The sequence below is a fragment of the Fistularia commersonii genome, chromosome 29 (genome assembly GCF_037954325.1).
Source record: "Fistularia commersonii isolate RoL2024-O1a breed Wild chromosome 29, RoL_Fcom_v1.0, whole genome shotgun sequence".
In the NCBI taxonomy this organism is placed as follows: Eukaryota; Metazoa; Chordata; class Actinopteri; order Syngnathiformes; family Fistulariidae; genus Fistularia; species Fistularia commersonii.
This window is the reverse complement of record NC_141312.1, coordinates 11,734,123-11,751,505: the sequence shown is the minus strand read 5'-3', so window position 1 is coordinate 11,751,505 and position 17,383 is coordinate 11,734,123. Positions and strand designations below refer to the sequence as shown.

The 17,383-nt window shown below is 42.2% G+C and overlaps 1 protein-coding gene across 2 annotated transcripts in view; it reads left to right on the top strand.

The window, feature by feature from the left end:
• Positions 1 to 9,491: 9,491 nt before the first annotated feature.
• The window catches only part of neurl1aa (neuralized E3 ubiquitin protein ligase 1Aa), a 47,635-nt gene continuing 39,743 nt past the window's right edge, over positions 9,492 to 17,383 (top strand). The window contains exon 1 of one of the 2 annotated variants that reach the window (XM_086177271.1): positions 9,492 to 9,696. In XM_086177271.1, coding sequence (XP_086033397.1) covers positions 9,663 to 9,696 — 34 coding nt within the window. In that variant the 5' untranslated portion in view covers positions 9,492 to 9,662. The remainder of the gene's footprint in view (positions 9,697 to 17,383) is intronic. The other variant, XM_086177272.1, reaches the window with a different exon arrangement.

Sequence of the window (17,383 nt, the reverse complement as noted above, 5' to 3'; positions counted from 1 at the left end):
CCACTAACCGCAACTCAATCGACACCCACATCAACTTCATAAGGGAGGATGTCACTGCCAACTCGTATGTTTGGTTTTGGCAAAAGTTTTACACCAGATGCCCTTCCTGACGCAACCCTCTGCATTTATCCGGGCTTGGGACCGGCACAGGGAGGCACTGCTCCGTGCCCCCCCAAGGCAGGCTTGGAGAGACATAGGTCAGTGCTGCCCTGTGGCTGCATTTAGAGGAAACCTTGAGCACAAACTGGGGATAATCAGAACTCTACACCACCGGGCCAAGAACATCCCATCAACCGCCGAAGGAAGCATGACCGTGGTACAGCACATTAGGAAAGCCTTGATCATGTGGCTATCCTGATTGAGCCTTCGCCAAATCAGAAACCACCAGACGCAGGAACGTCGAACAGGAGGAAGACAACAAACACACAACAAACACACAATGAAGACACAGCTGACCTTAACTGCAGGGACCAGAGACCAGATAAAAACTAAAAACTTAATATGCTAATCGATGTCCTCATCCCAAAGGGAAAGAGATGCACACTCACACTCACCCCAGGCAATATCATCTGCGGCCTCTCCTGTGACTAATTAAAATGACTGTTACTCAAGCAAGTACTTGACAATTGGTATTATCATTTGTGGGATGATAATGGGATTATCCATGGGATAATCACAACACTGTCACGAACGCCTTCGTTTGATCTTGTTTTAGCTCCTTGAGTGTACAAACACAGAGGTAATATCTGAAGAGAGAAATCGAGCCAAAGTTGAGAAGGACTCATTGCACTGGATAACAGGTGTGATTTGGAAACCATTGAGTCAACAGGCTTGCCTACTGTGCCAAAAATTCATCCGAAAGTATTCATGCATTTCCCTGCACTGCAGCTGTCCTGTATTAACCCAACACAATAAGCAATAAACATCCAATCATGATAAAAATTGCTGTTTCAAATTCTCAATGATCTGAACAGAGAGGAATTACCAACATATGCAGAAAAAAGTGGAGAGTATTGAGACCCTTTGTTTAGAATCCTACTGAATTGTAACATACTTTGTGCTGTTATTTTTGACTGTCTGCCTTGATATTTGCAAAAGCTGTGTAGTCTAATGAACAATGCTAGTTTAGCTGCAAAAACTGTAGAACTACAAATAGAGCTCCAAAATAGAATAGAAAAGAAATTCTATAGAAATAGAATTTAAAAAGTTGTGGAGCTAATTTGATGTCACAAAGTGCACAAGAGACAGCCAAGTTGGAGCCTGTGTAAGGTATGCACCAGTTTGTGTACATTTCAATTTGGTTGACATGTGCACCAAGCCAAGCCAAGCATTGTGTATTGAGCTATCTAAATGCTGTATAATACTATTAATACTATATATATTCCTCTCATTCCTGCTTGTGTCCTACCACACAGCAGTTCTTCAAAGTACTTTTGATTCAAAGACACTGAAGAGCAAGGGATCCCCAACCTTGAGTATTAGCAATCCGAGGGTCTGTAATGCAATAGCAGGCCTCTTATCTCTCAAATCATTTTGAGGAAATTCAGTATGATAGATGAGTTAGTGTAGAAGATGAATCAATTGAGAGGTCATAATTGTTTTAAAGAATGAAAAACACAAAACAACCTTAAAAAAATCTATTTAATTCTGATATATACATATATATATATATATATACACTGCTCAAAAAAATAAAGGGAACACTTAAAAAACACATCCTAGATCTAAATGAATGACATATTCTTATGAAATACTTTACTCTTTACACAGTTGAATGTGCTGACAACAAAATCACACAAAAATGATCAATGGAAATCAAATGTATTAACCCATGGAGGTCTGGATTAGGAATCACACTCAAAATTAAAGTGTAAAAACACACTCCAGGCTGATCCAACTTTGATGTAATGTCCTTAAAACAAGTAAAAATGAATCTGTGTTGCTTCCTGAGTGGACACTATGATTTCACAGAAGTGTGATTGACTTGGAGTTACATTGTGTTGTTCAAGTGTTCCCTCTATTTTTTTGAGCAGTATATATAGTTATAAATTCTATATTGATCTATTTTGTCCATTTGTCTTGCTAAGTAAATAACACAGTGCTTGCAAAAAGATCTAAAATTCAAGAAGAAACTCTTTGGAGAAACTCTTGTCTTTAAATCCAAACAAACAAATAAGACAGATAAACAACGTTTCCAACATTTTTTGTTAAAATCAGAACTGTTGTCAAAAATAGTTCAAAAAACACTTTATATGATAAGACATGCTTCAAAATCAGAAAGAAAATAACTAAAAAATGGTTTGGTCCTGCATCTGATTGTGGTTAGAATATTTACAAAAGTGCTGACAAACTTGTAGTTTTGTAGGAACCTTCTGAATATTTGAAAAAAACTATTTTGTGGAACTTGTTTATTTTTACCAGTTTTGTGTATTTGCTCAGTACTTCTGTGTGAAGAAGTAGAATGCTACAACTGTTGTTCATTGGCCACTTCATTTTTCTTCTTTTTTTTTTATTCATCTATATCTGTTCTTATTCCATAATTTCTAGTTTTTCAGATTGTCACAAATAATCCTTTTCACAGTGAAGAATCCCCCTCATCACCTCATCACCAGGGAAGAAAATATTAGTATAGTTTATGACTAACCACCTTGAATGATGATTAAATACTTTCATATTAGCAGTGATTCCCCACTGAAAGGCATCACTCCACCCTATCACATTTTGTAGCATCTTAGACAGACATAGAAACTGTGATTTCTGTGGTTGCTGAAGAGATAAGATATTTCCTCAAAATCATCTAGCTCACGGTTTAGCAGGTTTCAAATATGTTAAAGCAGAGTGACAGATCGAATTATCACTTCCCTACTTCTCTTGTTCAGTCTGATGAAAAGCATTACATTACTGCAGACATCTTCTGCACTCAACTTTCACCCTTGTTAATAAATAAGTGTACTCATATAAAGAAAGGAGGACACATCGTTATTCTAATGCTTACAGCCAAAGCTGTGCAAATGCCCCATAACTCTATTTGTCACCTTTCTCCCCTTTGCTTTTTCCATGTATCTCATTTTCTGTTCATGATCCCCAAGGTTGCCTCTGCAAAAATCACTCCACCTGTCTTCCATCTCACTCTAGACTGTGTGAGATTTCACTAAGCAGCCTTGTAATGGGGCTCCAGAAAGAGAACTTAATAGAAGGTTTTGCTGCACACCTGCCTTGCAATTCTAGATAATACTTACTCCAGGAAATACACTCTTGACTTTCAAAATAGTCAGCATGTGCTGTAAGGTTCTCTTTCACTTCAGTACAAATCACCTGAAATTAGACAACAATCCCTCCTCTGCTGGCAGAATGCTGTGTTGCCTCTGTCGATTGGTGGACACACACACAAGTTGTGTTGTAACAGTACTTAACAGCTATCAGTTACCCATGCATGCTTCTTGGACCCTGTGTTACGCTGTACTCATAGATTTTTCAAGCTATGGTTTTCAGAGAAACCAGGGTATGCTTTCCAGCTGCTGCTGCAATGAGGTTTAGTAATCACCAACCAAATCTACAGCCACTCAAAGCTGAGTGAATTGAAACAATTTGCTCCTGTTTGCACTCGCTCATATACGGCGGCGAAAGAGAGGAGACAAAAGCAGAGATAATCAGGAGTGGAAAACTAGCAAACGTACAAGTAGATGGGAGTTCCTGCTGGGCATCTCTGCCTGTCGCACCTCCACTAGTGCCAGTGCCCATGGGTCAGCCGCAGGGACACCCGCTGAAGGATCATCAGCCAGGAACAACCATTCATCAATGTTTCGCTACTTTATGCCTGGAATGTCTCCTGGAAGCCGGGCAGCGACTGGGGCATCTCCCTGTAACTCCCTGCAGTTGATGGTTTTTACCTCCTGCAGCTTGTTGGGGCTAGCTGTTCTTTCCCTAGCACCTGGTCTTCCTCTTTAGCCAGAGTCAAAAGCTGCCTTTCTCTGCCTCCTCCACCAACTTTTTGACTACTTTCTTCAGCCTGCCTCTGGTCACCCTTGCATTCCTCAAGAGGCATATGGTTGACAGTCCTACAAAGCCACGGCATCCCACCTCAACAGGGTAGATGGTGATCTTCCAGCCAGCTTCCCAACACTCAGTAGCCAAGTCAGCATATTTGGCCTTTTTGTACTTGAAGGTAGCCTTGATCCTCTCTTCATGTGGGATTGTAAGGTTGATGAGGCAAGCTGACCTTGCATTGCTGGACCATGCAATACTGAGAGGTGTGGCGGTGATCTCTTTGGGGAACTGAAGTTGCCTGTCCAGGTCAACCCTCATTTCCCACTCCTTGTCAGGGAAAAGGGGTCGGCCTGCTTCTTTTTGCCTGAAACAAACTTGATGCTGCTCTCAGCTGGTGGTGACTTTTTGTCATCTTGTCGACACCTCTCCCGCACCTCAGCTAACTTCCTCAGGACCTGGTCGTGGCACCAGCGGTAGCGTACCTGAGAGAGCACAATAGTGCCGCTTGACAGGATGTGCCGGAAGCTTGTGTTGCGGTTATTGCAGAGGTAGCAGCATTACAAACCACTGGTGGAGGTTACAAGGCAGGGAAGTGTGTCATATGTTGTGTGAATGAAAAAGCTGATCCTTGCCTGCGGCATCTTCCACAAACCTGACCAACCAATGTTCAAGGCAGCAATTCCCACTGAAGTTGTCCAGCCGCCCTGCGGCCCGCCATCCTCGCCACCTCCACCACCACCATCTCTGTTCTCTCTTTGGAGTTGGCTTTGGACCAAAAGCAAGGTGCCACCCTCATCCTATTCCTGCTCTACCCACCTGGATTCTGCCAACGACCTCTTGGTGTTGCATCCTGCTAACAGCCTGTTCAACGTCTGTCTGGGCATACCCCTTCCGCCCCATAGGAACCCTGGTGTTTGCATTCCTTACTGCCTTATCAGTGGACTTTCTTAGCTTGAGGACCACTCTGGTCTTCTCTTGCATATGGGCCTTACTGATGGATTACAGTGGCAGTTAGTGTGTTCTTTCCAAAGAGGTCTGTTTCGCAGAGGCACTATGATAGCCCTTACCACTTTTGGATGAATATGTTGGTTTTTCCATTCATCTTTCTTGCAGCAGATTAGGCAATCTCACTCATCTTCAGCAGCCATATTACCCACTGTGAACTGGTAGCACCAGACCTTGTACTTACCTGTGAGTTAGTTTTGGTTGATCCTTATCAGGCTGTCTGTTAGCTGCTTCATGACAGTTTTCCCCATCTGCTTGTCAGACAGCTTGGTTGTATACTGCCTCCCCGGGCTTTGGATGGATTGTTCGGCCAGCAGGGGGGATTCTCTCTCCACCAACAACAGGAGTGATCGTGCCAAAGTCATCGACCAGTCCATCCTTTTTAGCAGTCGAGCTGTACACTACACAATGCTGTCTGAAGGAGGCTTTTGTCATCGTTCTTGTAGCTCCTCAAAGGGAGAAGCCTCTGACCAGATGATACCTTGATCCCACCAACCATTTGTTTGGATCCAATGAGCCTTACCTCAAAGGCTGCCACAAACAAGATTGGAGAGATGGCACATCTGCAGGTCGCTGAAGTACGCTGTAAGCAGGTTCTTGATGGAGGGAGGCACGTGGAAGAACTCCATAGTGTAGCTGATCGGCTGTAGGACTGATCCATATGGATTTGCAAGGTCCAACCAGATGACATGGTGGTCAGTCTTCTCCCACTTGGCCTTCTGGATCTGTTCTCAGGAGTGACGAGAGAGCAGGTCAAGGTGGTGTCAGATATCTGCGGAATTCAAGATATGCTGCTCCAATTTAATTTAAAGATGGAACCTAAAATAATGGCAAAAACCACAAAAAATTATAGATGGGTAGGAAAATTGGAGAACAATTTTAGACCAAGCAGCTTAATTCCGATAACGTCAGGCAGGCTGATGCTGCAGCCACACAGGAGCTACCCCAGGAACAGAGTAATCGGGCTGTCAGGCTACTCAGTTCTGACAAAGTTGGATGGACAAAACAGTGGGCAATTCCAGTTGTTGTTCACACTCCCAGTACTACTCAAGGATCATATACAGAGGAAAGGACCTGACATAAAAAACAGTGTTGAGATATAAATAACCAAGACACAAAATGGTCCCACACAAACGAAGGGGACAGTTATTTTTCCTCACTCAAGCAGTGTGAACAAAGCTCCTGTCAAACTGGAATGGTAATTATAAAAGTATGGAGAAATTTTGAGGAAACTATTGAGAACATGAGATTTCATGATCTTCTCTCCACTCGGTCTCTTACAGTGGAGCAGTATCGGAGATCCAGTTGGGTACCAGAGATCCAGGCAGTATAGCAGGGTAGATGGGACTTGGGAATCACTTGTATATTCCATACTATACGGGGTGAGCTGATAACGCTGGTTGCGTTAGTTGCATTGGCTGCGTTAGCTCAGGCGGCTAAAAAAGTTTTTTGTATGGTTAACTTATTGTTAGTCTGTTAGTCTGAGAAAAAATATCTGCTGCAGCAGGAGGTTAGGTGAAAGGGGAAATATCCGAGATGAGGAAGATATGGGGGAGGTGAAAGGGGGATATGTATATTTAAAAAAATAATGAAAAACTAAGCTTAAAAAATGCACAAACCAAAAAAAGGTCGAAAAAGCTACTCTGTGCGCCAGCCAGCCAGAACCCGGGTCACTGCTTTTTTAAGGGGTTCGATTTTACATTGGAGATGATTGGAGGGCCGTGCTGGGTCCAGGTTGTTTCTGGGGTCGCGTCACAGGAGTCTGGTAACAGGAAGTGGCAAGGAGAGGCGTCAACCCCTCTGGAACAAGGAGCTGGTAGATCCATTGCAACCATGAGTGGTGATGGATGGGTCCTCGTCAGAGTCCTTAACACCTCTCGACAACACAGTACTTTGAGACGCCACACCAAGCTTACAGACATGTCAAACTGTGTTGCTGTTGTGGATCTTGACCCAGCCACCATCGTTGAGGTAAAGAGCCAAGAAACATGTGATAGGGAGTCTGGAGATTCCAGCACTACACCACAGCCAGGGTTTCATGATAGCTTAACTAGTTTGGGGCTGGAAGAACTAGGCGTTGACTCATGATGTGTCAGACTACTGAAAGTCACAACTGGTGCAGTTTGGATAAGATAAGATAAGATAAGATAAGATAAGATAAGATAAGATAAGATAAGATAAGATAAGATAAGATAAGATAAGATAAGATAAGATTAGATAAGATAAGATAAGATAAGATAAGATAAGATAAGATAAGATAAGATAAGATAAGATAAGATAAGATCAACCCTCTCAATCTAACCCTGTTCTCTGTACCCTCCATTCTCACACCAACTACCTCCATATCGCTACATCCATAAATCTTCTCTTTGGTCTTCCTCGAGACCTCCTGCCTGGCAGCTCTAATTCCAGCAATTCCAGTCTGAAGAAGTCTAGGTCTACGAAAACACAATGCACCTCCTCCTGGCCTTCTCTGTACTTCTCGATTAGCATTCTCAAGGCAAATCATGCATCTGTAGTACTCTTTCTAGGCATGACACTGTTCAAAAATTCTGACTTCCCCTCTTAGTCTACTTTCAACTACACTTTCCCATAACGTCATTGTAAGGCCAATCAACTTTGTCCCTTGCTGCACTTCTGCAAATTGCCCTTTTTCTAAAAAATGGGCACCACCACACTTTGTCTTCATTCTTCAGGCATCTTTTCACTTGTTAAGATCCCGTTGAATAATAGAGTCAGAAACTCTACTGCTGCCTCTCCTAGACACTTCCACACCTCCACAGGTATATCATCAGGACCAACTGCTTTTCCACTCTTCTTCATCTTCAATGCCTTCCTCACTTCACTTTTACTAATCTCTGCTACTTTGTAGTTTACAAAAGTCACATCTTCTACCCTTGCCTCTCTTTCAGTTTCCACATTCATCAGCTATTCAAAGTACTCTTTCCATCTTCCCATCACTCTTCTAGCATCTGTCAATACATTTCCCTCTCTATCCTGAATCACCCTGACCGATTGTACATCCTTTCCATCTTTATTTCTGTTTCACCAATCTGTATAAATCATTCTCTCCCTCCTCACTGTCCAACAAAGCATACAAATCATCACACACCCTTTGTTTTGCCTTTGCTACCTCTATCTTTACCTTACGCTGTATCTCCCTGTACTCCTCTCGGTACAGCCTCCACCACTTTGTCATCTGCTTTACCTTTATCCTCTTGATCTTCCTTGTCACCAGAGTCATCCTACAAACCACCATCCTATGCTGTCTGGCTATGCTCCCACCTACAACATCTCTGCAGTCACTGATCTCTTTCAGGTTACCTTGTCCATACAAGATGTAGTCTATCTGTGTGCCCCTGCGTGCCCTAAGATGAGAGATGAGATGAGATGAGAACAACTTTATTAATCCCGAAGGAAATTGTTGTGCCAGAGTTTCAAGTAAAAACATAACAGTAATAGATAATAGTGGAAAGGAGGAAGAATAAGAAATATAATGAAACATAAATGGTCTTAGCTGTTAGCAGTAACTACAAAAGGACTAAGTTACTAAGTTACCCGATGTTCCTGTCTTTTCTGGAAAAAAGTGTAGACCAAAGAGGACCGAGGAAGACCAAAGAAAAGATTTATGGATGTAGTGAGAGAGGATATGAAGGTAGTTGGTATGAGAGAGGATACAGTGAATAGAGTTAGATGGAGAAGGTTGATTCGCTGTGGCGACCCCCGAAGGGTGAAGCCAAAAGGAGAAGACGAAGAAGAAGAATATGACAACTTATGAAAAAACAAAAGAGGAATGAAATAGACATATTGTGGTGAGCTAGGGTTTAGCAAAGCAACAATCGCAGTCAAGGATAAATTGCTCTTTGGAAGATTGCTTTAATTTAACAGACAGCGAACAGTGGAAACTCAGGGGGTGTCTCTCAGCGCCAACAGTAAGCCTGCGGGTGCACTCCCGCGTTATGGAAACTCACAGAGCAGGTTAGTGTCACACGTTGAACACAACATTTTACAATCATTCAACAATGGAGTTCTTTAACATAGAACTAAGAGAAGCTCCCAACAGTCATCGTCATTATCATGCACATAGAACGGGATAGATGCACATGCATAAGGACAATAAAAAAAAAATGGGAGAATTGTCCTAGTGTACAAATGAAACCCATCCTGGGTCCTGAGTGAACCCCTCCTCTCACCTAGTGACGGCTGGGACAGGCTCCAGCATCCCCCGCGACCCTGCGTGCACGATCAGCGGCAGACGATGGATGGACGGATGGGTGGATGGATGGATGGATGGATAGATGGATGAATGGTACTAACATATTTTAAATCTACCGCGCAATACGTCCAAGTCCCGTTCCCCTGTTTCTCCCGGTTGAGGCATGGCAGCTACAGTGTTAAAACTGGTCGAAGTCTCCACCTTTTATGCAAATGACGATGTGAGTGAGCGGGACGAAGGTCGGAGGGGCGCATGTGCGGTCATGTTCGAGGGGGCGGGATTCGAGGCAGAGACACGATCTCCGTTCGCCGGGAAGAAGGAGGTGTGGACTCCTCGCCTCGTGTTTTCATCCTGGAGCCGGGAGGGAAGTGGCAAGCTGATGCTGCTGCTGCCTTTGGATGGAGCGCACGAATAATCCACAGCGTTGACGCACGCTAGAGACAACAATTAAACCATGGGTGGTCAGCTAACGCGGAATGCATTATACGGTAAGGAAAGGATTATCATTGTAGTATTAATAATTATAATAGAATAATAAATGAATAAATAATGATAATAGTAATAATAATTATAATAATTATCATTATTATTCTCCATCCCTGAAAGCTGTTTTGTTTAGGCCTGTTTGGATTCATTCATAGCAGTTAGCTTAATCAGGTGCCACTTTAGCCTATTCTTCGCTCACAGTAACGTCACCGCGGTCTGAAGAGTCGCGTTCCCGAAGCTGCGTTCGCGTTTTCTTGGAGCCGCTAAACACAGGATGTCACCCTACCCCTAAGGGTTAATGTGTTTCGCTAATCGGCTTGTAGGCACTTCTGAGGGATGAAGTTGCGACCCCTCCCACCCGCCTCCGCCCACCCCTGTTGCACTCCGTCGTTCCCCTCACTCACAAAGACAGGGGATCTGCGCTCCGGTGGGTTCATTTCCAATTGCTTTGTGATGGCAGTGAGGTCACGGCATGATAAGTGGAATAAAAAACTGGATGTTTGCTGCCATAAGTCAGCAGGTTCCCCAGGAAATGTAGAACAGCGTCAGGTCTGTATTCTGAGAGCTCGCTGTGGGGAAGCTTGTTGAAAGTACAGCATCATAGAAGAATGAATAGAGCTTAGAGTTGTTGTTGTTCAGCTCTCTCACAGTGACTTATAGTAAGTAACTTATTCTGGCTTTATCTCAGTGAGCCTCTGGAGCAGCAACGTTCCCAGTCTTGCAGCCTTGTCTGGTTTGGACCACCTGATCGTTCTAATTAAAGCCCCAAGATAAATCCAATTTGTCAAAGAAGGCAGACTAAGACAGGAGATCAGGCTGTAACTCCTTCATATTGGTCTCATCATCAAGCACCTCCATATTCTCCTTTATGTTAGTGTGTCATGAGCAGTCAATAAACTCCAGTAATAAAAACAAAGTGAGAGTTCTAGATGAGTTATCCATTGTTTGCCAGAAGTGCTATTCATTTTAGACTGTGTCATGGAAAAGGTTATGAGAATTACACTGATTTCTCTGACTGTCTGGGTCTAGAACCTATCAATCCTTGGATTTAAACTTCCTGGGCCAACTTGTGAAGCAAGAGGTAATAAATAATCATCTGATCTGGTCATCTGATCTGATCATTTATCCTTTATTAATCCATGTGGGGAAATTTGCTCTCTGCAATGAATCCATCATGGATGAACCATGAGCAGTAGGCATGCCGCCCCCTATAAATATAAATATATATATATATATATATATATATATATATTAAAAGATGCTTGACAAATTTGCATGTCATGTATCTAATGTCATGTATCTAATTCAATGTTACCGTAAATGTCATCTCTTCTGGTTAAAATTGAAGTTGAGCTGTGCTCAGCATGAGTGGATACAAATTCTTCCTCCATGAAATGGGCAGTTTTTAGTCCAAAATGAGTTTCAAAATGGTTGATCAAATTTTGTGTTTGCTAATTCTAGCTAATTTGGTTTAATTTCAACTTGCGGTAGTTCAAAATGGAACTATTTGGTATTGATTTTTTTTCTTTTTTTTAGATATTGTTGGGCAGTTTTTTCGTACTTGTAACCATTTTTTCTGGTTAAAGTTCTATTCAAAATTAGAATTACATTAGACAATTCTCTATTCCTACATTTATATACTGAAATAAAGCCTGAAGCAAATTATGAACAAGAGAAAATCTATCTGGATAAATAAAATTAAAATGAAATGAATAAAAAACAAAACTTTGAAAGCAGTGACATATAGGAGGGATACAGGAATTGTAGCAGGTATAGTGACTGTATTATCATGGACAACTTGCACAACATGATGGGTTTCTAATAGCAGAGAGGAACAAAAAAGGTGATCAAACTAAACTGAAGCTACACGTCTGTGGAGGTCCTCAGTCATCCGGTTCATGATGAACTCTTGTTGAAATCTTCTTGTCTCGGCAACTGGACTTGAATTTCTTCATTTGAAAATGTTTCACCACTCATCTGAGAGGCTTCTTCAATTCTTCATCAGGAAAGCCTCGAGATCCTGTGGCTACCTGAACTAGGCCTTGCCAAATCAGAAACCACCAGAAGCAGGAACGTCGAACAGGAGGAAGACAACAAACAAAAGAACATCATCACACAGTATATCGCTGGTGTTTCGGAGAAACTCCAGAGGGTGTTCGACAAACACCAGATACCGGTACATTTTAAAACCCCACAACACCCTGAGGCAAAAACTGGTGCACCCCAAGGACAAGACACCCAGGCACAACATGGAGGATGTGGTGTTAGCTGTCACTTGCACTGAGGATTGTGATGATGTGTACATTGGAGAGACCATACAACCTCTGCACAAACGGATGATCCAACACAGGAGAGCCACCTCTTCAGGACAGAACACCATGGTCCATCCACACCTGAAGGACAAGGGCCATTCAAGACAGCAATGTCTGTATTCTGACCAGAATAGTTTCTGCAGATCAACTCTTTCATTTACACAACAATCCGCCATAACCTTGACCCGCCCAAAACCCTGGAGTTATATTTGGAAACTCCCCATAGGTCATTAGAACTGTAGAAGCCTTTCGGATTAGGAGTGAAACATCTTCAAGTGAAGAAATTCAAGTCCAGTTGCCACGACAACAAGATATCACCAATAGAACTGCAGCTTTTGTGCGTCTTTCCAATACAGTAATTCTTGCCAAGAATTGCAGCAAAGCCTCCAAAAAGACCATGTAAGCCAATGCGTAGCCTAAGATTTCAATTCTCAAGTTCTACAATTTGATCAAGGTACTGTTAACTGTGTAGTAAAGACATTTTTGTTGTAATTATTATTTTTTATTTTCTCTTTCTTTGCTGTTTAGGATTTTCTTATTTTTTTAAAATCTAAGAAGATAGTAATGGGAATTTCCAGCTCCATTGCATATTATTGTAGTATGATCATTTTATTGTTTTGTAGCAACTGTTTAAGTGCTCCATGAACAATAGTTGTTTTTTTTTCACTTAATCCATAAAAATGTAGGGTTGTGTTCTGTCAGTTTTGTATCAGTGTTAATTTTAAATAAAATGAAACTTATTTGGCTGGACAGGGGTATTTATAAATAAAAAGATATAATTAACAGGCTATGAACAGGATAGGTTGTCTTTCTCATGGCTTCCCACAGCCCAGGTTTGTCTTGATGCTGACAAATTCACTTCTTTTGGTTGCTTTCTTTTACTGTAATTTTTCATACTTTTTAGGATATGACTATATTTCTCAAACTATCAATCCATCAATTCATCTTCCAATGCGTCAGAGTCAGGTTGTGGGAGCAGCAGCCAGAGCAGCGAGGCTCAGACCAGTGAGGTCCAACCTCCCTCTCCCCCACCACATTGTCCAGCTCCTCTTGGGGGACCCCAAGGCGTTCCGAGGCCAGCCTAGAGACATAGTCTCTCCAGTGTGTCCTGGGTCTTCCCCCGTGGCCTCCTCCCAGATGGACATTCTCAGAATACCTCCCCCGGGAGGTGTCCAAGAGGCATCCTGACCAGATGCCAGAGCCACCTCATCTGATACCTCTCTATGCGGAGGAGCAGCGGCTGTACTCCAAACGCCCCCCGGGTGACCAAACTTCTCACCCTATCTCTAAGGGAGAGTCCGGCAACCCCGTAGAGAAAACTAATTTCAGCCACTTGTATCCGTGATCTGGTTCTTTCGGTCACTATCCACAGCTCGTGACCATAGGTGAGGGTAGGAGCATAGATTGACTAGTAAATTGAGAGCTTTGCTATCTGGCTCAGCTCTCTCTTCACCATGACAGACCGGTACAGAGTCCACATCACTGCAATCGTTGCATCGCTGCGATCCACCTGTCGATCTCCCACTCCATCATTCCCTCACTTTTGAGATACTTGAACTCCTCCACTTGGGGCAGCACCTCTTCCCTGACCCAGAGTGGGCATTCCACCCATTTCCGGTTGAGCACCATGGTCTTGGATTTGGAGGTGTTGATGCTCATCCCGGCTGCTTCACACTCGACTGTGAACCATATCAGTGAGAGCAGATCATGGCCTGATGAAGCCAACAGAACCACATCATCTGCAAAAAGCAGAGACTCAATTCAATCCTAGCCACAGCCACCAAACCGGATCCCTTTGGGGCCTTGGCTATGCCTAGAAATTCTGTCCACAAAGTTATGAACAGAATCAGTGTCAAAGGGCAGCCCTGGCAGAGTCTAACTCTCACCGTAAACAAATCCGACTTACAACCGGCAATGCGGACCACGCTCCGGTCATACGGGGACCGAAAAGCTTGTATGATGGGGTTTGGTACCCCATTCTCCCAGAGTACCCCCCACATAATTGCCCGTGGGACACAGTTAAAGGCCTTCTCCAGGTCTACAAAACACATGTAGACTGGTAGACATATAGACTGCTCCTCCTGGATCCGAGGTTCAATGACCTGGTGTATCCTCCTCTCCAGCACTGATGAATAAACCTTACCAGGGAGGCTGAGGAGTGTGATCCCCCTGTAGTAGGAGCACACCCTCTGATCCTCCTTTTTAAAAAGGGGTATCGGAATGCCAAACAATGCTGCAGAGGCATGTCAGCCAGGACAGCCCTACAGCATCCAGAGCCTTGAGGAAACCAGGGCAGACGTCATCCACCCCCAGGGCCCCGCTACTGGAGAGTTTAAAATGAATTGTATTTACTCACTGCGCTTAAAATATCCTACTTGTTCAGATGTCTGTACTAGGAAGTTGTTGCTTTCCGAGCTACCAATCTATGCTTTCTATAGTATCATCACTGCTGTTTGTTACAGGAGTGAGGCACCGGAGCTCATTTTTTGCATTATTGAGTCAGCAGATTGTGTGGGAGTTGTACTTGTGTGATTGACTAAAAGTGGGCCAGAATCAGATGCTGTCAGGGCTACTGGATTCAGTCTCCAAATGCAAAGTTAGGTCACAAATACAGTCATTGTTCTTATCGCATTCCATAATGTCATGGGATATGCCTTGTGTTCCTGTGTGCCAAATGAAGATTATATGATTTTAACTGGCTAGTTAACGCAGTATGAGGCCCCCTAACCACTGCTGATCTCCTCGTCTCTTTGTGTTTATTTGAATTGATACTTTAATCGGTGGCACAGGTTGCCATGAAGTGACAGAAACATATACGTCATGGCCAGGTGACATTTCTTGGCGCATGTGTGTCATCTCCCTCAAAGGCTATCTCTTATATGTGGGCATGAATAATGCCATACAAAGTGCAGATCAGTTTAGAAACTTACTTTGAAGAAACAGTCAGGGGTTCTACATATAACATATTTATCCAAAACATGAAAATCTTTCCATGGAATGCAATTTTATCAGCGACTTTTTGCATGAGTTATGTGTTGTGATATGATGTTTCTTTTATGTTCTTAAAGAAAGGATCACCAAAACACAACGGCTAAGTTGATTAAAATAATAGGCAGAAGTATGTTGTCCTAAGTGTGAACAAAGGTTTAGGAATGATGACACTACTAAACATTCCTTTAATTTTTTCTTTATCAGTCTATTCCGCTTATCCTGCACTCATAGTCAGAAGAGCGGGAGCCTATCTCTGCTGTCATTGGGCAAGATTCACTCTGGACCTGTCACCAGTCAATCACAGTATTGAAAAATGTGAAAATAGGTTTGATTTATAAGTAGAGGAAATGTAATGATAACGAGAAGATTTTTTTTTTAAATACCCATCATAGTATCATATTTGGTATGAAATTTAACTGTCAGACACGTGTCACAGTCAATGGACCAGCAACATTAATTGTGTGTCTTCATATAAGGTAATGTTTGATTTCACTTTGATATTGAAACTCTTCCAGACTGGCTCTGAATTCAATCTTTTGCTAATGAAAAAACAAAAATAAAATAAAAGACACAATAAACAATATAGAAATTTCCCTTTTTTTTGTAATGCAATGTTTTTATGTAACTGATAGCAACATTTTTTTTTTTTTTTTATAGTTTATTTTGCTGAATTTTAAATTATTTATTTTACTTTTTAAGTTAATATTCTGTCTGGTGTTGTTTAGGTTATTGCTGCAAAACAATGTTGTTGCTCACAAATTAGATTTTTTTTTAAGATATTCTCAAACATAACTCTATGAGATGAGTTGAGAAAAAATATAAGTAAGAAAAACACGTTTTTACAAAACAATATTTTCATCCATTGCGGTGGAAGTAGATTTACTGTGATGACCGCTTAATTGAGCATCCAAACGAAAAGAAGAAAAAAAAGAATTTGATATAATGGAGTGTAACCAAAATCTCTGTTTTCACTGTAAAAAAAAATCCATCTTTCACGGATCACACATTTTACTGAAATAATCGACCTGTTTATTCAATAGGAGAATAGTTTCCAGATTTTTAGTTCCCAGATTTTAGTTGTAGCCCAACACTCCATTGGGATAATGTTAATGCACTAGCAACCATTGTAATTGACTTTTTATCATAAACCACATATGATTAAGTATGATGCTGTGGGCATGTCAGCAGCCTTCTGTTTCATCACCAAGCTCAGTTCATCTTCAAGGTATGGAAATTATTATGAGGTTTATCAGAGTGGAATCTCGAGTTGAATTGCTGGAAAGATTGTTGTTGTTAATCACTTCCTGTGAAATAACTTATTTAAAAATAATCATTTGTGTATGTTTGTTGCTGAAAGTGTTTGAAAATGATGGTGGATCGTGGAGATTAAAGTGTTTTAATTTCTACTCAAAGAGCAAAAGGATAAACCTGTTTTTTGTAGTGGAGGTATAAACCTACAGCTGAGAAGACAATATTCTGGATTTGGAAAGTTTTCTAAATTGTGTGGGTCATTGTAATTGAATAAACCCACCCCCTGATTATATATATACATATGCTTTCTAGAGTCCATCCGTTTGGTGATCCATGTCAAGGTTCTGCCATATTAGAGACTGTCTCACTCATGTCATCACTGAAGGGCAGTGCGTGATAAAATTCTTGGATTTGAGTTCACAAATTACAGTTATGACATGCAAAGCAAATACAACACCTATATGTATCCCTAACAGGAAGATTATTTTAACTCAATAGTTTGTAAATATCTAGGTAAATGATCATATTGCCAGTTGTAAGTCGAACCTATTTCCGGTGAGTGTTGGACTCAGGGCTGCCTTTGTCACTGATTCTGTTCATTTGGACAGAATTACTAGGCATGGCCAAGGCGTCGAGGGGATCTGGTTCAGTGGCCGTATGAACGAGTTTGCCTTTTTGCAGATGTTGTGATTCTGCTGGCTTTATCAGGCCATGATCTCCAGTTCTCACTGGAGAGGTTCGCAGCCAAGTGTGAAGCGACCGGGATGAGGATCAGCACCTCCAAGACCATGGTGTTGAACTGGAAACAAGTGAATGCCTACTCTGGGTCACGGCTGAAGTTCTGCCCGAAGTGGAGGAGTCCAAGTATCTTTGGGTCTTGTTCACGAAGAAGGGGAGCAGGAGATCGACAGGCAGATTGGTGCGGCCTCTGCAGCAATACTAACTCAGTACCTGTCTGTCGTGGTGGAGGAGAAGGAGCTGAGCCACAAGGCGAAGCTCTCAATTCACCAGTGAATCTACCTTCCCACCCTCACTTATCTACCTTCCCACTCTCACTTATGGTCACGAGTTGTGTGTAGTGACCAAAAGAACAAGATTGCGGATAGAAGCGGCTAAAATGAGTTTGCTCCGCAGG